Source organism: Macaca mulatta, chromosome 1, assembly GCF_049350105.2.
Source record: "Macaca mulatta isolate MMU2019108-1 chromosome 1, T2T-MMU8v2.0, whole genome shotgun sequence".
NCBI classification, from domain to species: domain Eukaryota; kingdom Metazoa; phylum Chordata; class Mammalia; order Primates; family Cercopithecidae; genus Macaca; species Macaca mulatta.
In genome coordinates this window covers 228,490,199-228,509,323 of record NC_133406.1, presented here as the reverse complement: position 1 = coordinate 228,509,323, position 19,125 = coordinate 228,490,199, and the positions used below count along the sequence as shown (strand labels likewise).

The window sequence follows — 19,125 nt, the reverse complement described above, 5'->3', positions numbered from 1 at the left end:
TTCTCCTTTATCACCAAGCCTCTGTCCTCACCCCACCCTTACCTTCAGTTGGTTACCTTGCTGTCTATTTCACTGAGAAAATAAAACAAACATAAGAGAATGCTTCATGCTTGCCTCACCACATCTCCCCTCTTACCCTGTGTCTGTGCCCACAACTCTGGCCTTTGCCGTGACTGGGTCTGAGGATGGTTCCTCCTCCGCACGGGATCTTAGCATCTCTCCTGGCTCAAGGACTTTGCTTCACCGAGTCTCCTGTCTCTTTCCTTCAGCCTCCATTTCTGTGGCTCCTGGATCTTTCCTGTTTGCATATAGACACACGGAGGCTCCTCCCATTTGCTGAACAACCTCACGCCCATTAGGACGACTGCTATCAAAAACCCAGAAATTAGTGTTGGTGAAAATGTGGAGAGATGGAAAACCTTGTGCGTTGCTGAGGAGAGTGCACAAGGGTCCAACTGCTACGGGATACAGCGTGACAGTGACTCAAAACATGGAACATAGAATTACCATCTGATCCAGCAACTCCACTTGTGGGTGTCTACCCCAAAGAATTGAAAACAGAAAAACAGAGTCTCAAACGGATATTTGTACAGCTGTGTTCCTTGTTCATAATAGCCAAAAGTGGAAACAACCTAGGTGTCCAAAACAGTGGAATGGATAAACAAAATGTGGTCTACAGCCTGGGCGCAGTGGCTCACACCTATAATCCCAGCACTTTGCGGGGCTGAGGTGGGTGGATCACCTGAGGTCAGGAGTTCGAGACCAGCCTGGCCAACATGGTGAAACCCCAACTCTACTAAAAATACAAAAATTAGCCTGGAGTGGTGGCACATGCCTGTAGTCCCAGCTACTCAGGAGGCTGAGACAGGAGAATCGCTTGAACCCGGGAGGCAGAGGTTGCAGTGAGCCAAGGTCGCGCTGCTGTACTCCGGCCTGGGTGACAGAGCGAGACTTCATCTCAAAAAAAAAAAAAAAAAAAAAAAAAAGTGGTCTCCAATGGAATATTCAACTTTGAAAAGGAAGGAAATTCTGACAGGTGCTGCAACCTGGATGATCCTTGAGGACAAGGATCCCTTGTCTCTTAAACTAAGTGAAATAAGCCAGTCACAAAAGGACAAATTCTGTGTGTTTCCCATACATGAGGTACCTAGAGTAGTAGGATTCATAGACATGGAAAGTAGGGTGTTGGTTGCCAGAAGCTAGGAGAAGAGGGAATGGGGAGTCAGTGTTTAATGGGTGCAGCGTTTCAGTTTTTTGAAATGAAGAGTTCTAGGCCAGGCATGACAGCTCGTGCCTGTAATCCCAAAACTTTGGGAAGCCAAGGTGCGTGGATCGCTTGAGCTCAGGAGTTCGAGACTAGCCTGGGCAACATAGCGAGACCCCATCTCTATGAAAATGAGCTTGGCGTGGTGGCATGCACCTATGGTCCCAGCTACTCAGGAGGCTGAGGCGGGAAGATTGCGTGAGTCCAGAAATTCGAGGCTGCAGTGAGCCATGACCTGTGCCACTGCACTCCAGCCCGGGTGACAGAGTGAGACCCTGTCCGAAAAAAAAAAAAAAAAAGTTCTGCAGATGGATGGTGGTGATGGTTGTACAACAATGTGAAATTACTTAATGCCACTGAACAACACAGTTAATAATGGTTAAGATGAGAATTTTTAAACAAAAACCAAAAAAGAGCAACAACTACAAAAAGATGATAAAAATTTTGTGGGAGGCTGAGGCGGGTGGGTCACCTGAGGTCAGGAGTTCAATATCAGCCTGGCCAACATGGCGAAACCCCGTGTCTACTAAAAATACAAAAATTAGCCGGGTGTGGTGGCAAGTGCCTGTAATCCCAGCTACTCAGTAGGCTGAGGCAGGAGAATTGTTTGAACCTGGGAGGCAGAGGTTGCAGTGAGCCGAGATCGCACCATTGCACTCTAGCCTGGGAGAGAAGAGTGAAACTCCATCTCAAAAAAAAAAAAAAAAAGTTATGTGTATTTCACCACAATTAACAACAACAGAAACCTTGCTCACAATTCTTCCTCCAGGCGCTGTCAGATTTCTCAGCTACTCTTACAGCAAAAACACCTGGAGAACAGCATATTCAGGTCTCCAATTTGTCTTCTCCCATTTTCTCATGCGCTCACCACTCGTGCCCCCTACTCTACTCAACCTGTCTTTTGACCAGGTCTCTACGAAACTCCATACAGCTAAATTCAGCTTCAGTCCCCATCTCACTTCTACAGGCAGATGGTATTTGACCCGAGTGATCAATCTCTGCTCCTTGGAAGTCTTTCCTTGCCTGGCTGTCAGGAGCCCAGACCCCTTGACTCTCCTGCCATCTCAGGGACCCCTTCTGCCTTCTTGCCTGGTTCCTCCTCATCTCATCAACGTCTGACTCATGAGGGGGCCCAGGGCTCAGCCCTTGCACCTCTTCTCCCTCTCCAACTCCCTCGTTGCGGATCCCATCCAGCTTTAAATACCTTAAATATATCCTGATACCTCCTGATGCTTGAAGAAACAAGTAGGTATTGTGCTCTAGTTGCGGGGATGCAGTGGCTACTAAAATGAAGCTTATGTAGTGGGTAGGAAGAAACGAAACAGATAATATCAGACAGGGATGAAGAAAATGAAGCTGGACATGGGGGACCAAGGGATGGAAGTGCCCTTTTTGGGTCAGGGAGGGGACCGGGAGAGGTAACCTGGGAGCAGAGGCCTGAGGGACCCAGGGATCAGCCAAGTCTGCCCTTGGCCTGGGGCAGTGAGCAGGAAATGAGGCTGAGGAGTGGCCAGGCCCAAAGGATGGCCACTGTCCTGTGAAGGCAGACAGCAGGACAAAGGACTCGCTGAAGAGGTTTCACTGGTGGGGGGATATGGCCAGATTTGTCTTTTGGAATGATGTCACCAGGTGCTGGGGAGAGAGGAGGTTGGAAACTGCAGTTGTGGGGACTACTTACCAGGAGGTGGGGGGCTCCTTCTGAAGCCCCCTTACCTTGGCTACACTGGGGGGATGGCTGGAGAGAGATGGATTAGAAGCAGAGAGACCAGCAATGTGCTAGTTAGTCTCCATCCAGCCCTCCGGTTCCTCTCTCCGGTGCTTTGTGCACTGGGAGGCTGCCTCCTGCACACTCATTCCTGGGCCCTTTTCCCTGAGGCTCCCAGCAGGGTTTGGCCATGAGAGAGCACTAGCAGTGATACAGAATGGTCAGGCTCCTGGTTAAACCCCACCCTTAAGCCTGGAACCTCGGCCATAAGTGAAAACAGTTGACCCTGTTTTTCTGCCCAAATGTTGCCTTTTTGGCCTGCCATGCCCCTATCCTGTGCCCATAAAAAGACTTCAGCTCCGCGGAGCGTCCCGTGGAGCGTCACAAATGCCTGACTGGCAGAGATCACAAGCACCCAAGCAGAGAAGCAACTGAGCGTCAGAGATTATGGATAGACAGACGTGATTAACTTCAGATGGCGTGGCTTCAGGGAAAGATCACCTTCTTCCTGCACCATCCCCTTTTCAGCTCCCCTTCCACTGAGAGCCACTTTCACTGCTCAATAAAGTCTTCTGCATTGATCATCTTTCAATCCATCCGTGTGACCTGATTCTTCCTGGATGCCAGACAGGAATCTGGGTGCTGAGAAGGCAGGGACTTGGATGCTGCTGTGGGGCCTGCACAGAGCCTGCTCCCACCAGAGAGGAGTGACTGGCCAATCCCAGCATTTGTTCCCTCCAGTCCCCCCAAAATTTGTTTTTGCTTACATGCTTCCTCTCATGAAGAGTGGCCAGCGGTGGGGCTGAGTGAAGTGAGCCACTCCAGTTCCTGCCCATGAAGGTGGCCAAGGGAACGATCCCATCTCATCAGGAGACTGGAGGATGGGAGGAAAGTGAGGCCAGGTGTGTATTCCCTCCCCCCTTCCCCTTCTGGTAGCTTCTCCGTGCCATCACCATTGTGCCCCATAGCTTCCTGCCGGTGCTTCTCCTTGAGTGCTTCACCAGCTCTTGTGGGTTTTTCTAATGCTGGTCTCTCCTTGGCAAAAGTCCCTTCCTTCAACTTGCTTGTGCCCTGTGTTTCCTGCACAGAGGCCGTTGCAGCCCCAGCAGCTCTGGTATTCACTCATGGCGCCATTGCTGGGGATATTCACGTTTACTGAACATCCACTCTGCGGAGGCTGGGGCTGCATTGAGCTTGAGTCCCCATCTATATATACAATGGGGATAGTAACAGCACCAACCTGATTGGGATGTTAATGTTTGAAACATGAGCTGAGCCAGCGTGTGGATCATGGAAACTGGAATAAACACCCTTCGGGAGCAGGGAATTGACTCGGGGCGGGGGGAGGGGGGCAGCTTTGGCTTCTTCCTCTCACAGGCACTGGACATGGGCTGGTGCTGAGCCCGAGGTACCAGATCCAGTGCTGCTGTTTCCCAGAGCTCACCGCCTGTCTGGAGACAGAGGAGGCACCAGATGATTCCGTTTGAGGGGAATGATGATTCCATTTGGAGCAACCAAGGGCAGCCACCTGCCTGATATGGTAACCAGTCAGCATGGGCCAGGCTTGCAGCTCCTTTCGCCCATTTCTTTGCTTTAATCAGGAGAGAACGTGTGGTTTGGCTAAGCTAGGACGAGCCTGGGAAGAGAAGGAATGTCTTTTTGCGTTCTCTTTATTTGATCTCATTCATTCATTATCATTATAGAACACTCTGATGAACAAGCACAGAACCCAAAATTGTGGGTCCAGCCCGGCGCGGTGCCTCAAGCCTGTAATCCCAGCACTGTGGGAGGCGGAGGTGGGAGAATTGCTTGAGCCCAGGAGGTTGAGGCTGCAGTGAACCGTGATCGAGTCACTGTACTCCAGCCTGGGTGGCAGAGTGAGACCCTGTCTAAAAACAAAACAAAACAAAACAAAAACAGTTGTAGGGCCTTGAAGACTACCTGCCCAGGTGTGAATCCTGGATGCGACATTTCCTGTTGCTGTGACCTCAGTCAAGTGAATGAATGTCTCAGATGTCCCTGTGCCTTACTCGCCTTATCTGTAAAATGGGATTAAAATAGTATCTCCCTCAGATTGTGGGATTGCATGAGTTACTATCTGAAATGCTTAGAACTGTGCCGGGCACATTGTCAGGGCTCCATACATGTTAGTTGCTTGTTTTTTCTTTTGTTTTTGTTTTTTTTTAAATGTATAGGTACTGGGAATGCCGCAGATAGCAGCACAGACAAGGTCCCTGTCCACCTGGAGCTGACACGCTAGCAGGGACTATGTAAAAACAGACTTGTAGGCTATGCTTGTGGCAGTAAGTGCTAAGAAGAAAAATAAAGCAAAGTAAGGGGACAGATAGGGTTTGGGGTGCTGCCAGCTTGCAAGGTGGGTTGAGGAAGGCTTCTCTGAGGTGCTGTAGTTTAAGCAGGCACCTTGGTGAGGGGAGGGCAGGACAGCCATGGCACTATGGGGGGTGGGATGGGATATGGGGTTGGGAGAGTGGCCTGAAGTCGCCTAGGCTGGAGTGCGGTGGTGTGATCTTGGCTCACTGCAACCTGGGTTCAAGTGATTCTCCTGCCTCAGGCTCCCAAGTAGCTGGGATTATAGGTGCCTGCCACCATACCTGGCTAATTTTTGTATTTTTAGTAGAGACAGGGTTTTGCCATGTTGGCCAGGCTGGGCTTGAACTCCTAACCTCAGGTGATCTGCTTGCCTCAGCCTCCCGAAGTGCTGGGATTACAGGTGTGAGCCACTGCACCCGGCCACCTTTTCTCTTTTTTTCCCCACCTCAGCCTCCTGAAGTGCTGGGATTACAGGCGTGAGCCACCGCACCCGGCCACCTTTTCTCTTTTTTCCCTATGGGGTGACGGTACCACCTCTCCCTGGGCTGCTTGCACTTTCACAAGAGATTCTGGATCTGTGCTTCCAAATAGAATAGCTACCAGGCACAGATGCTTCTGAGTACTTGAAACATGGCTAGTTCAGGCTGAGATGTATAAAATACATCTCAATACAAAATACCAAATATAGAAGACTCACTATGAAAAACTATACATACAGTATCTTGTTAGTAATTTTACATTGGTTTACATGTTGAAATGGTCTTATTTTGGATATACTAGGTTAAATACGATATTAACTTCATTTTACCTGTTTCTTTTCACCCTGTGATTTGGCTACTAGAAAATTTTAAAGTTATGTATATGGCGTGCATTCTATTTCTATTGGACAGCGCTGCCTTACAAAGTTAAAAGCCTTCAAGATCTAATTAAATTAATTCATAATTAAAATTGCAACTCCCTCAACTCTGGGATCCCCCTACCCCTCACAGGGCTCTTACGGTACTTATCACCTTCTCAAATACTGTATAATTTACATATCTGTTATGTTGATTTCTTATTGTCTACACCTCCTGCTAGAATATAAACTCTAGGATGGCAGAGCTTTATTTTGCTCAGTCATGGGATTAGAACAGTCCCAGGCAGCCAGGCTCGGTGGCCGGTGGCTCACTCCTATAATTCCAGCCTTTTGGCAGGCTGAGACAGGTGGATTGTTTGAGCCCAGGAGTTTGAGACCAGCCTACAGAACATAGTGAGAGCCCCCACACCCATCTCTACAAAAAATCAAAAAATTAACCAGGGCCGGGCGCAGTGGATCACACCTATTATACCAGCATTTTGAGAGTCTGAGGTGGGCGGATCACAAACAGCCTGGCCAACATGGCGAAACCCTGTCTCTACTAAAAATACACAAATTAGCCAGGCATGGTGATGCGTGCCTGTGCTCCGGAGGCTGAGGCAGGAGAATCGCTTGAACCTGGAGACAGAGGTTGCAGTGAGCTGAGATTGCGCCACTGCACTCCAGCCCGGGTGACAGAGCGAGTCTCAAAAAAAAAAAAATTAGTTGAGTGTGCACACCTGTGGTCTTAGCTACTTGGGACGCTGAGGTGGGAGGATCACTTGAGCTCAGAAGATTGAGGCTGCAGTGAGCCATGATTGTGCCACTGCACTCCAGTCTGGGCAACAGTGAGACCCGGTCCAGCCCTCTCACCGTAAAAGAACAGTGCCAGGCACATAGTAGGTGTTCACTTGACAGTCAATGATTGGATGAATGTAGTAGGCAAAGAGGCATTCAGTTTTTGGTTTTGTTTTGTTTTTTTTGGGTGGACAGGAAGTAGGATATTTAATGGTGGGCATAATTTATTGGGGGCAGCACAGTGAAAGCCCTCATGAGTACAAGGCTTGCCACTTCTCCAGGGGGCCATGACTGGTGATGGATTTGACCCCACAGTCATCTGGGATGAGCTGTTTCTCAGCCACCATATCTTCAAATTCATCTGCATTGAACTTGGTAAAGCCCCACTTCTTTTTTTTTTTTTTTTTTGAGACGGAGTCTCGCTCTGTCGCCCAGGCTGGAGTGCAGTGGCCAGATCTCAGCTCACTGCAAGCTCCACCTCCCGGGTTTACGCCATTCTTCTGCCTCAGCCTCCCGAGTAGCTGGGACTACAGGCGCTCGCCACCTCCCCCGGCTAGTTTTTTTGTATTTTTTAGTAGAGATGGGGTTTCACCATGTTAGCCAGGATGGTCTCGATCTCCTGACCTCGTGATCTGCCCGTCTCGGCCTCCCAAAGTGCTGGGATTACAGGCTTGAGCCACCGGGCCTGGCCAGCCCCACTTCTTTGAGATGTGGATCTTCTGGTGGCCAGGGAACTTGAATGTGGCCCCTACGTAGGGCCCCAATCATATACTCCTTGTTCTGCAGCTTGGTGTGGATGAACATGATGACTTGGCCAATGCGAACCCTGGCCATGGTGCCCTGGGGCTTTCCAAAGGCACCTTGCATGCCTGTCTGAAGCCTATGCTGGGGACAGTGCTGAGGTTGAAGACATTGGAAAGGGCTGTCTCCACAGTCCCTTAGAGCAAAAATCAGGCTGTCCATGCAACAAAGGATGCTGTTTGCAGCCATTACACATGGGACCCTCAGCAGTTTCCATAGTGGCCAAATCTTTAATTTTTCTAGAGATGTCCTAAATATAGATTTTCATGTGTAATCTCCAGATTTTTCTATGTTTTCAGTAATTCAAATGACCTTAGAGCATTGTGTGTGCCAACAGAAACATTTCTGCAGGAGTTTTGGCTACCTGTCTGCATCCCCTGTGATCCAGATGATTCCAGAAACTGATATAGGAGGCCAGGTGGGGAGGAACCTGATGTGGGGAGAGTGTGGAGCTGGGTTCTGCAAATCTGCCTGTCCCAGAAAACTTACTCCTTGTGGGCCAACATGCATCTAAGTGGGTGGTAATTAAGGAATGACCCCCATCTCCTGCATACCTTCCTCTGGTATGTCTACAACTAAAAAAGAAAGCAAGGTGTCTCTATTAGTCCATTTTCACACTGCTATGAAGAAATACCTGAGACTGGGTAATTTATAAGGAAAAAGAGGTTTAATAGACTCACAGTTCCATATGGCTGAGGAGGCCTCACAATCATGGCAAAAGGCAAAGGAGGAGCAAAGGCATGTCTTACATGGTAGCAGGCTAGAGAGTGTGTGCAGGGGAACTGCACTTTATAAAACCACCAGATCTCATGAGACTTATTCACTATCATCAGAACAGTATGGGAAAAAACCCACCTCTATGATTTAATTACCTCCCACCAGGTCTCTCCCACAACACGTGGGGATTATGGGAGCTATAATTCAAGATGAGATTTGGGTGGGGACACTGCCAAACCATATCATTCTGCCCCTGGCCCCTCCAAAATCTCATGTCCTCATATTTCAAAACCAATCATGCCTTTTCAACAGTCCTCCAAAGTCTTAACTCCTTTCGGCATTAACTCAAAAGTCCACAGTCCAAAGTCTCATCTGAGACAAGGCAAGTCACTTCCGCCTATGAGCCTGTAAAATCAAAAGCAAGTTAGTTACTTCCCAGATACAACAGGGCATTGGGTGAATACACTTGTTCTGAATGGGAGAAATTGGCCAAAATGAATGGGCTCTAGGCCCCATGCAAGTCTGAAATCCAGTGAGGGCAGTCAAATCTTAAAACTCCAAAATGATCTCCTTTGATTCCATGTCTCACATCCAGGTCAAGAGGTGGGTTCCCATGGTCTTGGGCAGCTCCCCCTCCTGTGGCTTTGCAGGGTACAGTCCCCCTCCTGGCTACTTTCATTGGCTGGCATTGAGTGTCTGCAGCTTTTGCACATGCACAGTGCAAGTTGTCCTACCATTCTGGGGTCTGGAGGATGGTGGCCCTCTTCTCACAACTCCACTAGCCAGTGCCCCAGTGGGGACTCTGTGTGGGGGCTCCCATCCCACATTTCCCTTGTGTACTGCCCTAGCAGAAGTTCTCCATGAGGGCTTCACCCTGCAGCACAACTCTGCCTAGTGTTTCCATATATCCTCTGAAATCTAGGCAGAGAGGTTCCCAAACCTCCATTCCTGACTTGCGTGCACCTGCAGACGTAACACCATGTGTAAGCTGCCAAGGCTTAGGGCTTGCACCCTCTGAAGCAATGGCCTGAGGTGTATGTTGGCCCCTTTTAGCCATGGCTGGGACACAGGGACCAAGTCTCAAGACTGCACAAAGCAGCAAGGCCCTGGGCCTGGCCCACAAAACCATTTTTTTCTCCTAGGCCTTGAGGCCTGTGATGGGAGGGACTGCCATGAAGACCTCTGACATGCCCTCTATGAAGGGGTGGCCTGCCCCTCCACACTTGTAGGCGTTTCTCGTTAGGTGGAACAAGAGACTTGAGAAAAGAAATGAGACACAGAGACAAAGTATAGAGAAAGAAAAAGTGGGCCCAGGGGACCGGTGCTCAGCATACAGAGGACCCACGCCAGCACTGGTCTCTGAGTTCCCTCAGTATTTATTTATTTATTTTTTTTTTTTTTTTTTTTTTGAGACGGAGTCTCGCTCTGTCGCCAGGGCTGGAGCGCAGTGGCCGGATCTCAGCTCACTGCAAGCTCCGCCTCCCGGGTTCCCGCCATTCTCCTGCCTCAGCCTCCTGTGTAGCTGGGACTACAGGCGCCCGCCACCTCGCCCGGCTAGTTTTTTTTTTGTATTTTTTTAGTAGAGACGGGGTTTCACTGGGTTAGCCAGGATGGTCTCGATCTCCTGACCTCGTGATCCGCCCGTCTCGGCCTCCCAAAGTGCTGGGATTACAGGCTTGAGCCACCGCGCCCGGCCCCCTCAGTATTTATTGATCATTATCTTTACCATCTCGGAAAAGGGGAAGTGGCAGGACAATAGGAGTAGTAGGGAGAAGGTCAGCAGAAAGACATATGAATAAAGATCTTGTGACATGAATAAGTTTAAGGAAAAGTGCTGTGCCTTGATATGCATATGCAAACATCTCCATAAACCTTTTTTTTTTTTTTTTTTTTTGTTGTTTTTTTTGAGACGGAGTCTCGCTCTGTCGCCCAGGCTGCAGTGCAGTGACCGGATCGCAGCTCACTGCAAGCTCCGCCTCCCGGGTTTACGCCATTCTCCTGCCTCAGCCTCCCGAGTAGCTGGGACTATAGACAACCGCCACCTCGCCCGGCTAGTTTTTCGTATTTTCAGTAGAGATGGGGTTTCACCATGTTAGCCAGGATGGTCTCGATCTCCTGACCTCGTGATCCGCCCGTCTCAGCCTCCCAAAGTGCTGGGATTGCAGGCTTGAGCCACCGCGCCCGGCCTCCATAAACCTTTTTAGTGCATAAAGAGCAGTATTGCTGCTAGCAAGTCCCACCTTCAGCCCTAAGGGGTTTTCTCCTAAGGAGGTTTTCTCGTAAGGCGGTTTTCTCCTATCTCGGTAAATAGAACATACAATCGGGTTTTACACCGTGTTAGAGAGGATGGTCTGGATCTCCTGACCTCGCCTCCGCCTCCCAAAGTGCTGGGATTACAGGCGTGAGCCACCGCGCTCGGCCTCTTTTTTTTTTTTTTTTTGAGATGGAGTCTTTCTCTGTCGCCCAGGCTGGAGTGCAGTGGCCCAATCTCAGCTCACTGCAAGCTCCGCCTCCCAGGTTCACACCATTCTCCTGCCTCAGCCTCCCAAGTAACTAAGACCATGCCACCATGCCTGGCGAATTTTTTTGTATTTTTATTAGAGACAGGGTTTCGCCGGGTAAGCCAGGATGGTCTCGATCTCCTGACCTTGTGATCTGCCCGCCTGTGAGCCACCACACCTGGCCGAAGCTTTATACTCTTTGGTAGACAGCCCCAAGTTCCCAACCCAAGAGTTTCTGGGACTCCCAGAATCTCCAGAGAGAGAAGAGTGTCTTTTCATAGGTTCCTGAGATGACTGGTGGCTGAAAGCCCCTCGATAGCTTCAGAATGCAGCTGGTTGCCAGAGGGAGCAACCATGTTATTAGAGAGAGGGTGGGCCTATCTCACGTAAAAACACACACACTCTTCCACCGCCTCTGGCCTCCGGGGAGGATTGGAGATTAAGTTCAATCACCAATGGCCAATGATTTAGTCAATCATGCCCACGTAAAAACCCTAAAGGTGGCTGGGCGCAGTGGCTCACGCCTGTAATCCCAGCACTTTGGGAGGCTGAGGCGGGTGGATTACTTGAGGCTAGGAGTTTGAGACCAGCCTGGCCAACATGATGAAACACCATCTCTACTAAAAATACAAAAATTAGCCGGGCGTCGTGGTACATATCTGTAATCTCAACTACTTGGGAGGCTGAGACAGGAGAATCGCTTGAACCCGGGAGGCAGAGGTTGCAGTGAGCTGATATCATGCCACTGCACTCCAGCCTGGGCAACTGGGTGACAGAGACTCTGTCTCAAAAAAAAAAAAAAAAAAAAAAAAAAGAAACAAAACAAAGAGTATAAAGTTTCAGTTAGACAAGAGAAAGAAGCTATAGTGATCTATTGCTCAGAATGGTGACTATAAGAAATAATACATTGCATATTTCAGAATTGCTGAAAGAGTAGGTTTTAAGTGTTTTCATCCACAAAAAAATATGTTAGCTGATGAATTTGTTCATTAGCTTGATTTAATCATTCCACATTGTAAATAGATATCCAAACAGTGCACTGTACCCCATAAATATATACAATTATTTGTCAAAGCAATGTCTCATGCCTGTAATCCCAGCACTTTGGGAGGCCAAGGTGGGAGGAATGCTTGAGCTCAGGGGTTCGAGACCAGCCTGGACAACATGGCAAAACCCCGTCTCTACTAAAAATACAAAAATTAGCTGGGTGTGGTGGTGCATGTCAGGAATCCCAGCTCCTCGGGAGGCTGAGGCATGAGAATTGTTTGAACCTGGGAGGCAGAGGCTGCAGTGAGCCAAGATGGTGTCACTGCACTCCAGCCTGGGCAACAGAGTAAGACTCTGTCTCAAAAAAACAAAAATTAGCCAGGTGTCGTAGTGCACAGGTACTGTAGCCTATAGTCCCTCTGACAGTTTTGTCTTTTCTGGAGTTTCGTAGAAATGAAATCATTATGGTATGTGGTCTTTGTAGTCTTTTTCCACATAGCTAATACTTTTGAGGTTCCTCCAGATCGTCCTTGCGTCAGTAGTTTGTTCCTTTTTATTGCTGAGTAGTGCTCCATTGTATGAGTATATTGCAATTTGTTTATCCACTCTCCTATTGATGGACATGTTGATTTTTTTTTTTGGCTTTTATGAATAAAGCTGCTATGAGCGTTCATGTATAAGTCTTGGTGTGGGCATATGTTTTAATATCTCTTGGGTAATATCTAGTGGTGGGATTGCTGTATGGTAAATGTATATTTAAACATTTATGGGAAACTGAGGGCACCAAGATTTTCAGTCATACTGGTCGAATGAATGGTGCCCAGGAATTTGTGTTTTTTATTTTTTGAGACAGGGTCTCTGTTGCCCAGGCTGGAGTGCATAGGCATGATCATTGCTCACTGTAACCTTGAACTCATGGGCTCAAGCAATCCTCCTGCTTCCTGCTCCCAGTAGTTGGGAGTACAGGCAGGCGTCACCATGCCCAGCTAATTTTTTCATTTTTAAGTTTTTGTAGAGATTGGGGTCTCCTTATGTTGCACAGGCTGGTCTTGAATTCCTGGCCTCAAGCAATCCCCACCACCTCCTTGGCCTCCCTAAGTGCTAGGATTACAGGTGTGAGCCACGGTGCAGGGCCCTGTGCAGGTTATTTATTTATTTATTTTTGGATTTTTTTTTTTGAGATGGAGTCTCTCTCTGTTGCCCAGGCTGGAGTGCAATGGTGAGATCTCGGCTCACTGCAACCTCTGCCTCCCGGGTTCAAGCAATTCTCCTGCCTTAGCCTCCTGAGTAGCTGGGATTACACGCACCTGCCACCATGCCTGGCTAATTTTTGTATTTTTAGTAGAGACGGGGTTTTGCCATGTTGGCCAGGCTGGTCTTGAATTCCTGACCTCAGGTGATCTGCCCGCCTTGGCCTCCCAAAGTGCTGGGATTACAGGCGTGAGCCACGGCGACTGGCCATATGCTTATTTATTTTTTTATTTTGAGACAGAGTCTTGCTCTATTGCCCAGGCGGGAGTGAAATAGCGCAATCTCAGCTCACAGTAACCTCCACCTCCTAGGTTCAAGCAATTCTCCTGCCTCAGCCTCCTGAGTAGCTGGGATTACAGGCACCCACCACCATGTCCAGCTAATTTTGTACTTTTAGTAGAGACAGGGTTTCTCCATGTTGGTCAGGCTGGTCTTGAACTCCTGACCTCAAGTTATCCACCCAAATCTGCCTCCCAAAGTGCTGAGATTACAGGCGTGAGCCACTGTGCCTGACCTGAGCCATGTGCATTTCTAACAAGCTTCCCAGGCACAGCCAGGTGTCTGTGCTAGGTGATCTGGACTTCAACGTCCTTCACCTCTGAAGGACGGCCTTCCTTCCCCCTTCTGTCTGTGGAGTTCCAGGTTTTACTCCCTAACCTCAGCCCCAGAGGAGACCCAGCATCCAGATTCTGAGAGGTTGATCCCACCATACAGGAACCCTGGTCCGGCTCAGGAGTGAGTCAGTCCATATGCACCCTCATTAGCTTAGCATCATGAGGGGTGGTAATTATCATGGTAAATACATGATTGTAAGCTTGCCGTCCTGCTTCCTGCATCTTCTGACTTTATATGAGCCTGAGGTCTCCCTCTTGCCCTTCTTGTGATAATGCAAGGAGGAAGTGTTCAGTTGTTCATTCATACACACTTATTGAGTCTTTTCTGTGCTAGGTAATGTTTAGGTGTTGAAGAAACACTGTGAAAGGGATAAAATATCTGTTTTCAAGGTACTAGGGAATGAACAACATATGTATAAACAACTAAGATAAGCTCAGGGAATATTAGGTTCCATGAAGAAAATACAACAGGGTAATGGAGAATGGAACTTTATTTTTATTTTTGTTTTTGAGAGGGAGTCTCGCTCTGTCTGGAGAGCAGAGGGGCGATCTCGGCTCATTGCAACCTCGGCCTCCCAGGTTCAAAGGATTCTCCTGTCTCAGCTTCCCCAGTAGCTGGGACTACAGGTGTGCACCACCACGCCCGGCTAATTTTTGTAGTTTTAGTAGAGATGGGGCTTCCACTATGTGGGCCAGGCTGGTCTCAGACTCCTGACCTCAAGTGATCTGCCCCCCTCAGCCTCCTGAAGTGTTGGGATTACAGGCGTGAGTCATAATGAAACTGTAGATAGGCAAAAGTCTTCTCTGAGTGCAACATCTGAAGCCAGAGGGAGTCAGCTATATTAATATCCAGAGCTATTCTGTAGCTCTGGATTGGCCACATGAGGCTTTTGAGCACTGGAATCGTGGCTAGTTTGTACTGAGATGTGCAGTAAATATAAAATATACCTGAATTTCAAAAACTTATTATAAAAAAATTAACATATTGTATTAGTGATTTTTTCTTTTGGCTACATGTTGAGATGATCATATTTTGAACATATTAGATTAAATATATTAAAATGAAGTTCATTTTCTTCTTTTTCGTTTTAAAAAAATGTACCAACTAGTAAATGTAAATTGCCTATGTGGCTGGCATTGTATTTCTATTGGTCTGGGGAGAAGGGTCCTAGGTAGACAGAACGGCAAATGTACAGTTCCAGCGGCAGAAACTGAAGGATGCCGGGGCAAGAGCGGCCGGGGAAAAAGTGGCTGAAATGGGAAGGGACCAGATCTAGTGGGACCTTGGTGGCAGCTCTGTAAGGAGGTGGGTTTTAATTGAAGTACGGTTGGGACGCCATTTTAAGCAGGGAAGGGCAGGGTCTGAATTCACAGGCCCCTGTGGCTGCGAAGTTGGGAACGGACTGCGGGGGAGTGGCCCAGACGGACGGCCGATTGCACCTTTCGCGTGGATGGAAGGCAGGGTGGTTGTAGGTGGGAAGAATCCTGGGTTCCCATGCTGTCTGAACCAAAGTCATTTGTGGCCCTGCCCTCCCTTGGGACTCAGTTTCCCCACCTATAAAATAGGCCCCAGTGTTCGCAAACCCTGGAGGGGCCCGCGGCCCTGCAGGAGCGGTCGCCGGCGCCAGGGGGCGCCTCCTCGATAACTCGGCGCTCGGCTGGCCAGGCACCGGCGCGTCGGCCGCTCGATTGGTCGCGTCGGGGCCGGCTGAGCGCCGCGGGCCTGCGCCATTGAGGAGCGGCGGGGAGGAAGCGCCGCGCAGCGCCGGGCTGGAGCGGGCGGCCCGGGACAGGTAGGGGCCGAGCGGCGCCGCGTCGGGCGGTGCCCGGGCCGGGAACTGCAGGGCCGGCGCGGATCCACGGGCCGCCGCTAGAGCTCCGCCTAGACCTGGGGGCCCGGGCCCACCCTGGGGGAGAGCGATGCTGGGAGCCTGGGGGCCCTGTCGTCCGGCCTTGGTCTGAGCCCCTCGGGGTAACCCTGGGGCGTCTGCTCCCCCGAAGGCCCCGAGCCCGCCACCTCCGGGGACCCCTGCGTCCGAGTCCCCGCGAGCACCCCAGGCACAGGCTCGGAGTTGGCTGAACCTCTGGGAACCCCGACGTCCGTGTCCTGGGGAGCCCGAGCCCCTGCTGGACGCCGGCACACTTTCTGGGGTCCCAGCAGCCTGGCGCCCTGGAATTGGGAGATGTCAGTCCGCGCCTGTCCGCCTGAGCCGTAGTCTCAATGCAGGACCCTAGTGTGCGAGTTCCCCACATTACGCCCAGGAGTGGGGTGTCAGTTCCCTAGAATGCCTTAGCCTTAATCAGCCACCCGAGGTCACACTCTGGGGCGGAGATATCAGGCTTAAAACTTCTCTTTACCTTTTGCCCCCCAGGGTCACGCCCTGGCCCAGCCACTCCTCCTAGGTGTGGGATCCCGGCGCCGTTCCCTCCAGGTTTTACCTGGGTCGTTGTGTCTCTTTTCCCTGGAGGGGGCTGAGGGTTCCGAGAGCTGGGGGCGGGAAGGTTGTGGGAGCGTCGCCTTCCGGGCAGTGCCGTCCCTGTGGGGCCACCGGTCGGACAGCCGCCCCCGCCCCGGTTTTGGAGCTCCCTGGCGCTGGCAGCGCTCAGTACCGGCCGCCTCGGGGAGGGACGCCCAGGTCCGGTTGCCAGTCCTTCCTATTCCCGGTCTGGCCGCTCCTCAGGGGAGGGGCCTGGCTCAAGGTCATGCCCGGCTGTCTGCCCGCCCGTGGGCTCAGCACTGATCCCTACTGTCACCCGCCCCACTGGGTAGGGGAGCCCAGGTGGGGGTTAGTGCCAGGCAGCTGCCCAGAAGCCCTGATGGACCGGAGTGTAAACACTTTGGGATTCTGACCAGTCTGGCGGCCCTTGCTGACACTGAATTCCTCAAGGGAATCCTTGAAGTGGCCTCAAGCTGGGTCTAGATGCTTAGCAGAGCAAATCATGGGTGCTTTCTGGTTTGGGCCTCAATTTTACCGACCAGGGCGCCTTACAGTGCTAACCGCTCATGCTTTTAAAATCTGTGCTTTGCATTCTTTTCCATTTAGGGCAAGTAGGGTAGGGCCTGAACTTGTTTACAAACTGACAGTTGTTTCCCTTGATTTGGAGATAATTGGTAGTTGGCACTCAGAGAGAGTTGGCATTTGGGGCCGAAATTAATGGCAATAACTACAAAAATAAAGAGTACTCTGACCTTGGCTTCTTAAGTTTGTTTGGAGTCCCCATAGTGAGATTAGTCAGTTTCACATTTGGTTTTCACAAATTTACTCCTTTAAAGTTACAATAGTGGCAAGGCACGGTGGCTCACGCTTGTAATCCCAGCACTTTGGGAGGCCAAAGTGGGCAGATCACTTGAGGTCGGGAGTTCAGACCAGCCTGGCCAACATAATGAAACCCTGTCTCTACTAAAAATACAAAAATTAGCTGGGATGGTGGCAGGTGCCTGTAATCCCAGCTACTCAGGAGGCTGAGGTAGGAGAATCGCTTGAACCCAGGAGATGGAGGTTGCAGTGAGCCGAGATCCCATCACTGCTCTCCAGCCTGGGCGGGGGAGCAACACTTTGTCTCCAGAAAAAAAAAAAGTTACAATAGAGAAATGTTTCTTTGTTTTTTTTTTTTTATTTTTTGAGACGGAGTCTCGCTCTGTCGCCCAGGCTGGAGTGCAGTGGCCAGATCTCAGCTCACTGCAAGCTCCGCCTCCCGGGTTCACACCATTCTCCTGCCTCAGCCTCCCAAGTAGCTGGGACTACAGGCGCCCGCCACCTCGCCCGGCTAGTTTTTTGTACTTTTTAGTAGAGACGAGGTTTCACCGTATTAACCAGGATGGTCTCGATCTCCTGACCTCGTGATCCGCCCGTCTCGGCCTCCCAAAGTGCTGGGATTACAGGCTTGAGCCACCGCGCCCGGCTGAGAAATGTTTCTTTTACTCAGACTGTTGATCATTGGTTTTTAAAAAATTGTTCTTATAACCCTTTTTAAACAAATGTAGCCAATAATTAGTTTTATATAACTCTACCCTTAAAAAGTATCTTTATATTCCATTTGCGGAAAAAAAGAAATCTTTGGAAAGGAATTGGGCAAATATTTTACCAAATGCTGCTTTTTTCCTTCTTTCCTTTTTTTTTTTGAGACAGAGTCTCGCTCTGTCTCCCAGGTTGGAGTGCAGTGGCAAGATCTTGACTCACTGCAAGCTCCGACTCCTGGGTTCATGCCATTCTCCTGCCTCAGCCTCCCGAGTAGCTGGGACTACAGGCGCCCGCCACCACGCCCGGCTAATTTTTTGTAGTTTTAGTAGAGACGGGGTTTCACCGTGTTAGCCAGGATGGTCTTGATCTCCCGACCTCGTGATCCGCCCGCCTCAGCCTCCCAAAGTGCTGGCATTACAGGCGTGAACCACTGCGCCCGGCCTGTTTTTTCTTTTTACTGTCACTGTTGACAACAAAAGTGAATCTTCTCTGGAAGTACAAGATATTGTTGACAAACGAAAGCCAGTTTTTCTAGGAGACTGAGTTCCTTCTGATGGAGGCCTTGTGCTTCAGGTAGTTGCTGGATGGCAGCCTCACAGTTGGGACAGGTGTGTCTTCTGGCACTAAGATGAATCACTAGAGGTGGGGCAGCGTGCTTGGAAAGGATCCTGAAAGTAGGCTGGCTCCAGTGGGGTGTGTGCCGTGGCAAATCTGTAGTGCCTGGCAGGGTGGCTGATGACTGACATGGTGGATCAGAGCAAGATTTGAGGCTCACAGTTTCCACTGGGATCTTCTAGCTGAGCAATCTGAGAACCCAGTTAAACTTTTGTGTCGCAGTTTCCCTCATGTTGACTTTTTGTAATACTAAAATTACTTTTTTTTTGCTAATACTGGTAAACACCAGTTATTAATAATGGGCAGTAGTACCTACCACATCTAAATACTGTGGCTGGAGTCAGAGGCTTTCTGGAGTTTGGTTTGTAATAATTGACTAAGATTGTTCATTATATCAGCGTCATCTGGTGCCCAGGTACCAGTAATGCAGTTCCAGGACATTTAAGAACAGTGGTAAAGCACTGTTGTGTCTCTCCCATGTGTATGATTGTATAAGTGATTCTCATGAACAAATTTGAGACATTTAATTTGGGTGGCCTAAATGAGGATCATTAAAGAATGTGAATTCTCCCCCCACCCCCAACTTTATTCAGGTTTCTTTCATCAATTTCTTTTTCTTTTTCTTTTTTTTTTCTTTGAGATGGAGTCTCACTCTGTTACCCAGGCTGGAATGTAGTGGTATGATCTTGGCTAACTGCAACCTCCGCCTCCCGGGTTCAAGGGATTCTCCTGCCTCAGCCTCCC

At 49.7% G+C, this 19,125-nt stretch overlaps 2 protein-coding genes and 1 pseudogene across 8 annotated transcripts in view; 2 read left to right on the top strand and 1 right to left on the bottom strand.

Moving 5' to 3' along the window:
- TNFRSF1B (TNF receptor superfamily member 1B) overlaps nt 1-1,972 on the top strand; it is a 48,562-nt gene extending 46,590 nt beyond the window's left edge. The window contains exon 10 of one of the 2 annotated variants that reach the window (XR_013414614.1): nt 1,433-1,972. Coding sequence is in view for 1 of the 2 variants with exons in the window: in XM_077994369.1 (XP_077850495.1) it covers nt 270-340 (71 nt within the window). In the remaining variant the exon portion in view is untranslated. Of the gene's footprint in view, nt 1-269; nt 580-1,432 lie in introns of those variants that run through there. The other variant, XM_077994369.1, reaches the window with a different exon arrangement.
- Nucleotides 1,973-7,853: 5,881 nt separating this feature from the next.
- Nucleotides 7,854-7,979, bottom strand: LOC114675051 (small nucleolar RNA SNORA70; annotated as a pseudogene).
- Nucleotides 7,980-15,514: 7,535 nt separating this feature from the next.
- Nucleotides 15,515-19,125, top strand: part of VPS13D (vacuolar protein sorting 13 homolog D) — a 284,839-nt gene continuing 281,228 nt past the window's right edge. For all 6 annotated transcript variants that reach the window (XR_013407652.1, XR_013407651.1, XM_015113831.3 and 3 more), the window contains exon 1: nt 15,515-15,597. The gene's annotated coding sequence lies outside the window, so the exon portion shown is untranslated. The remainder of the gene's footprint in view (nt 15,598-19,125) is intronic.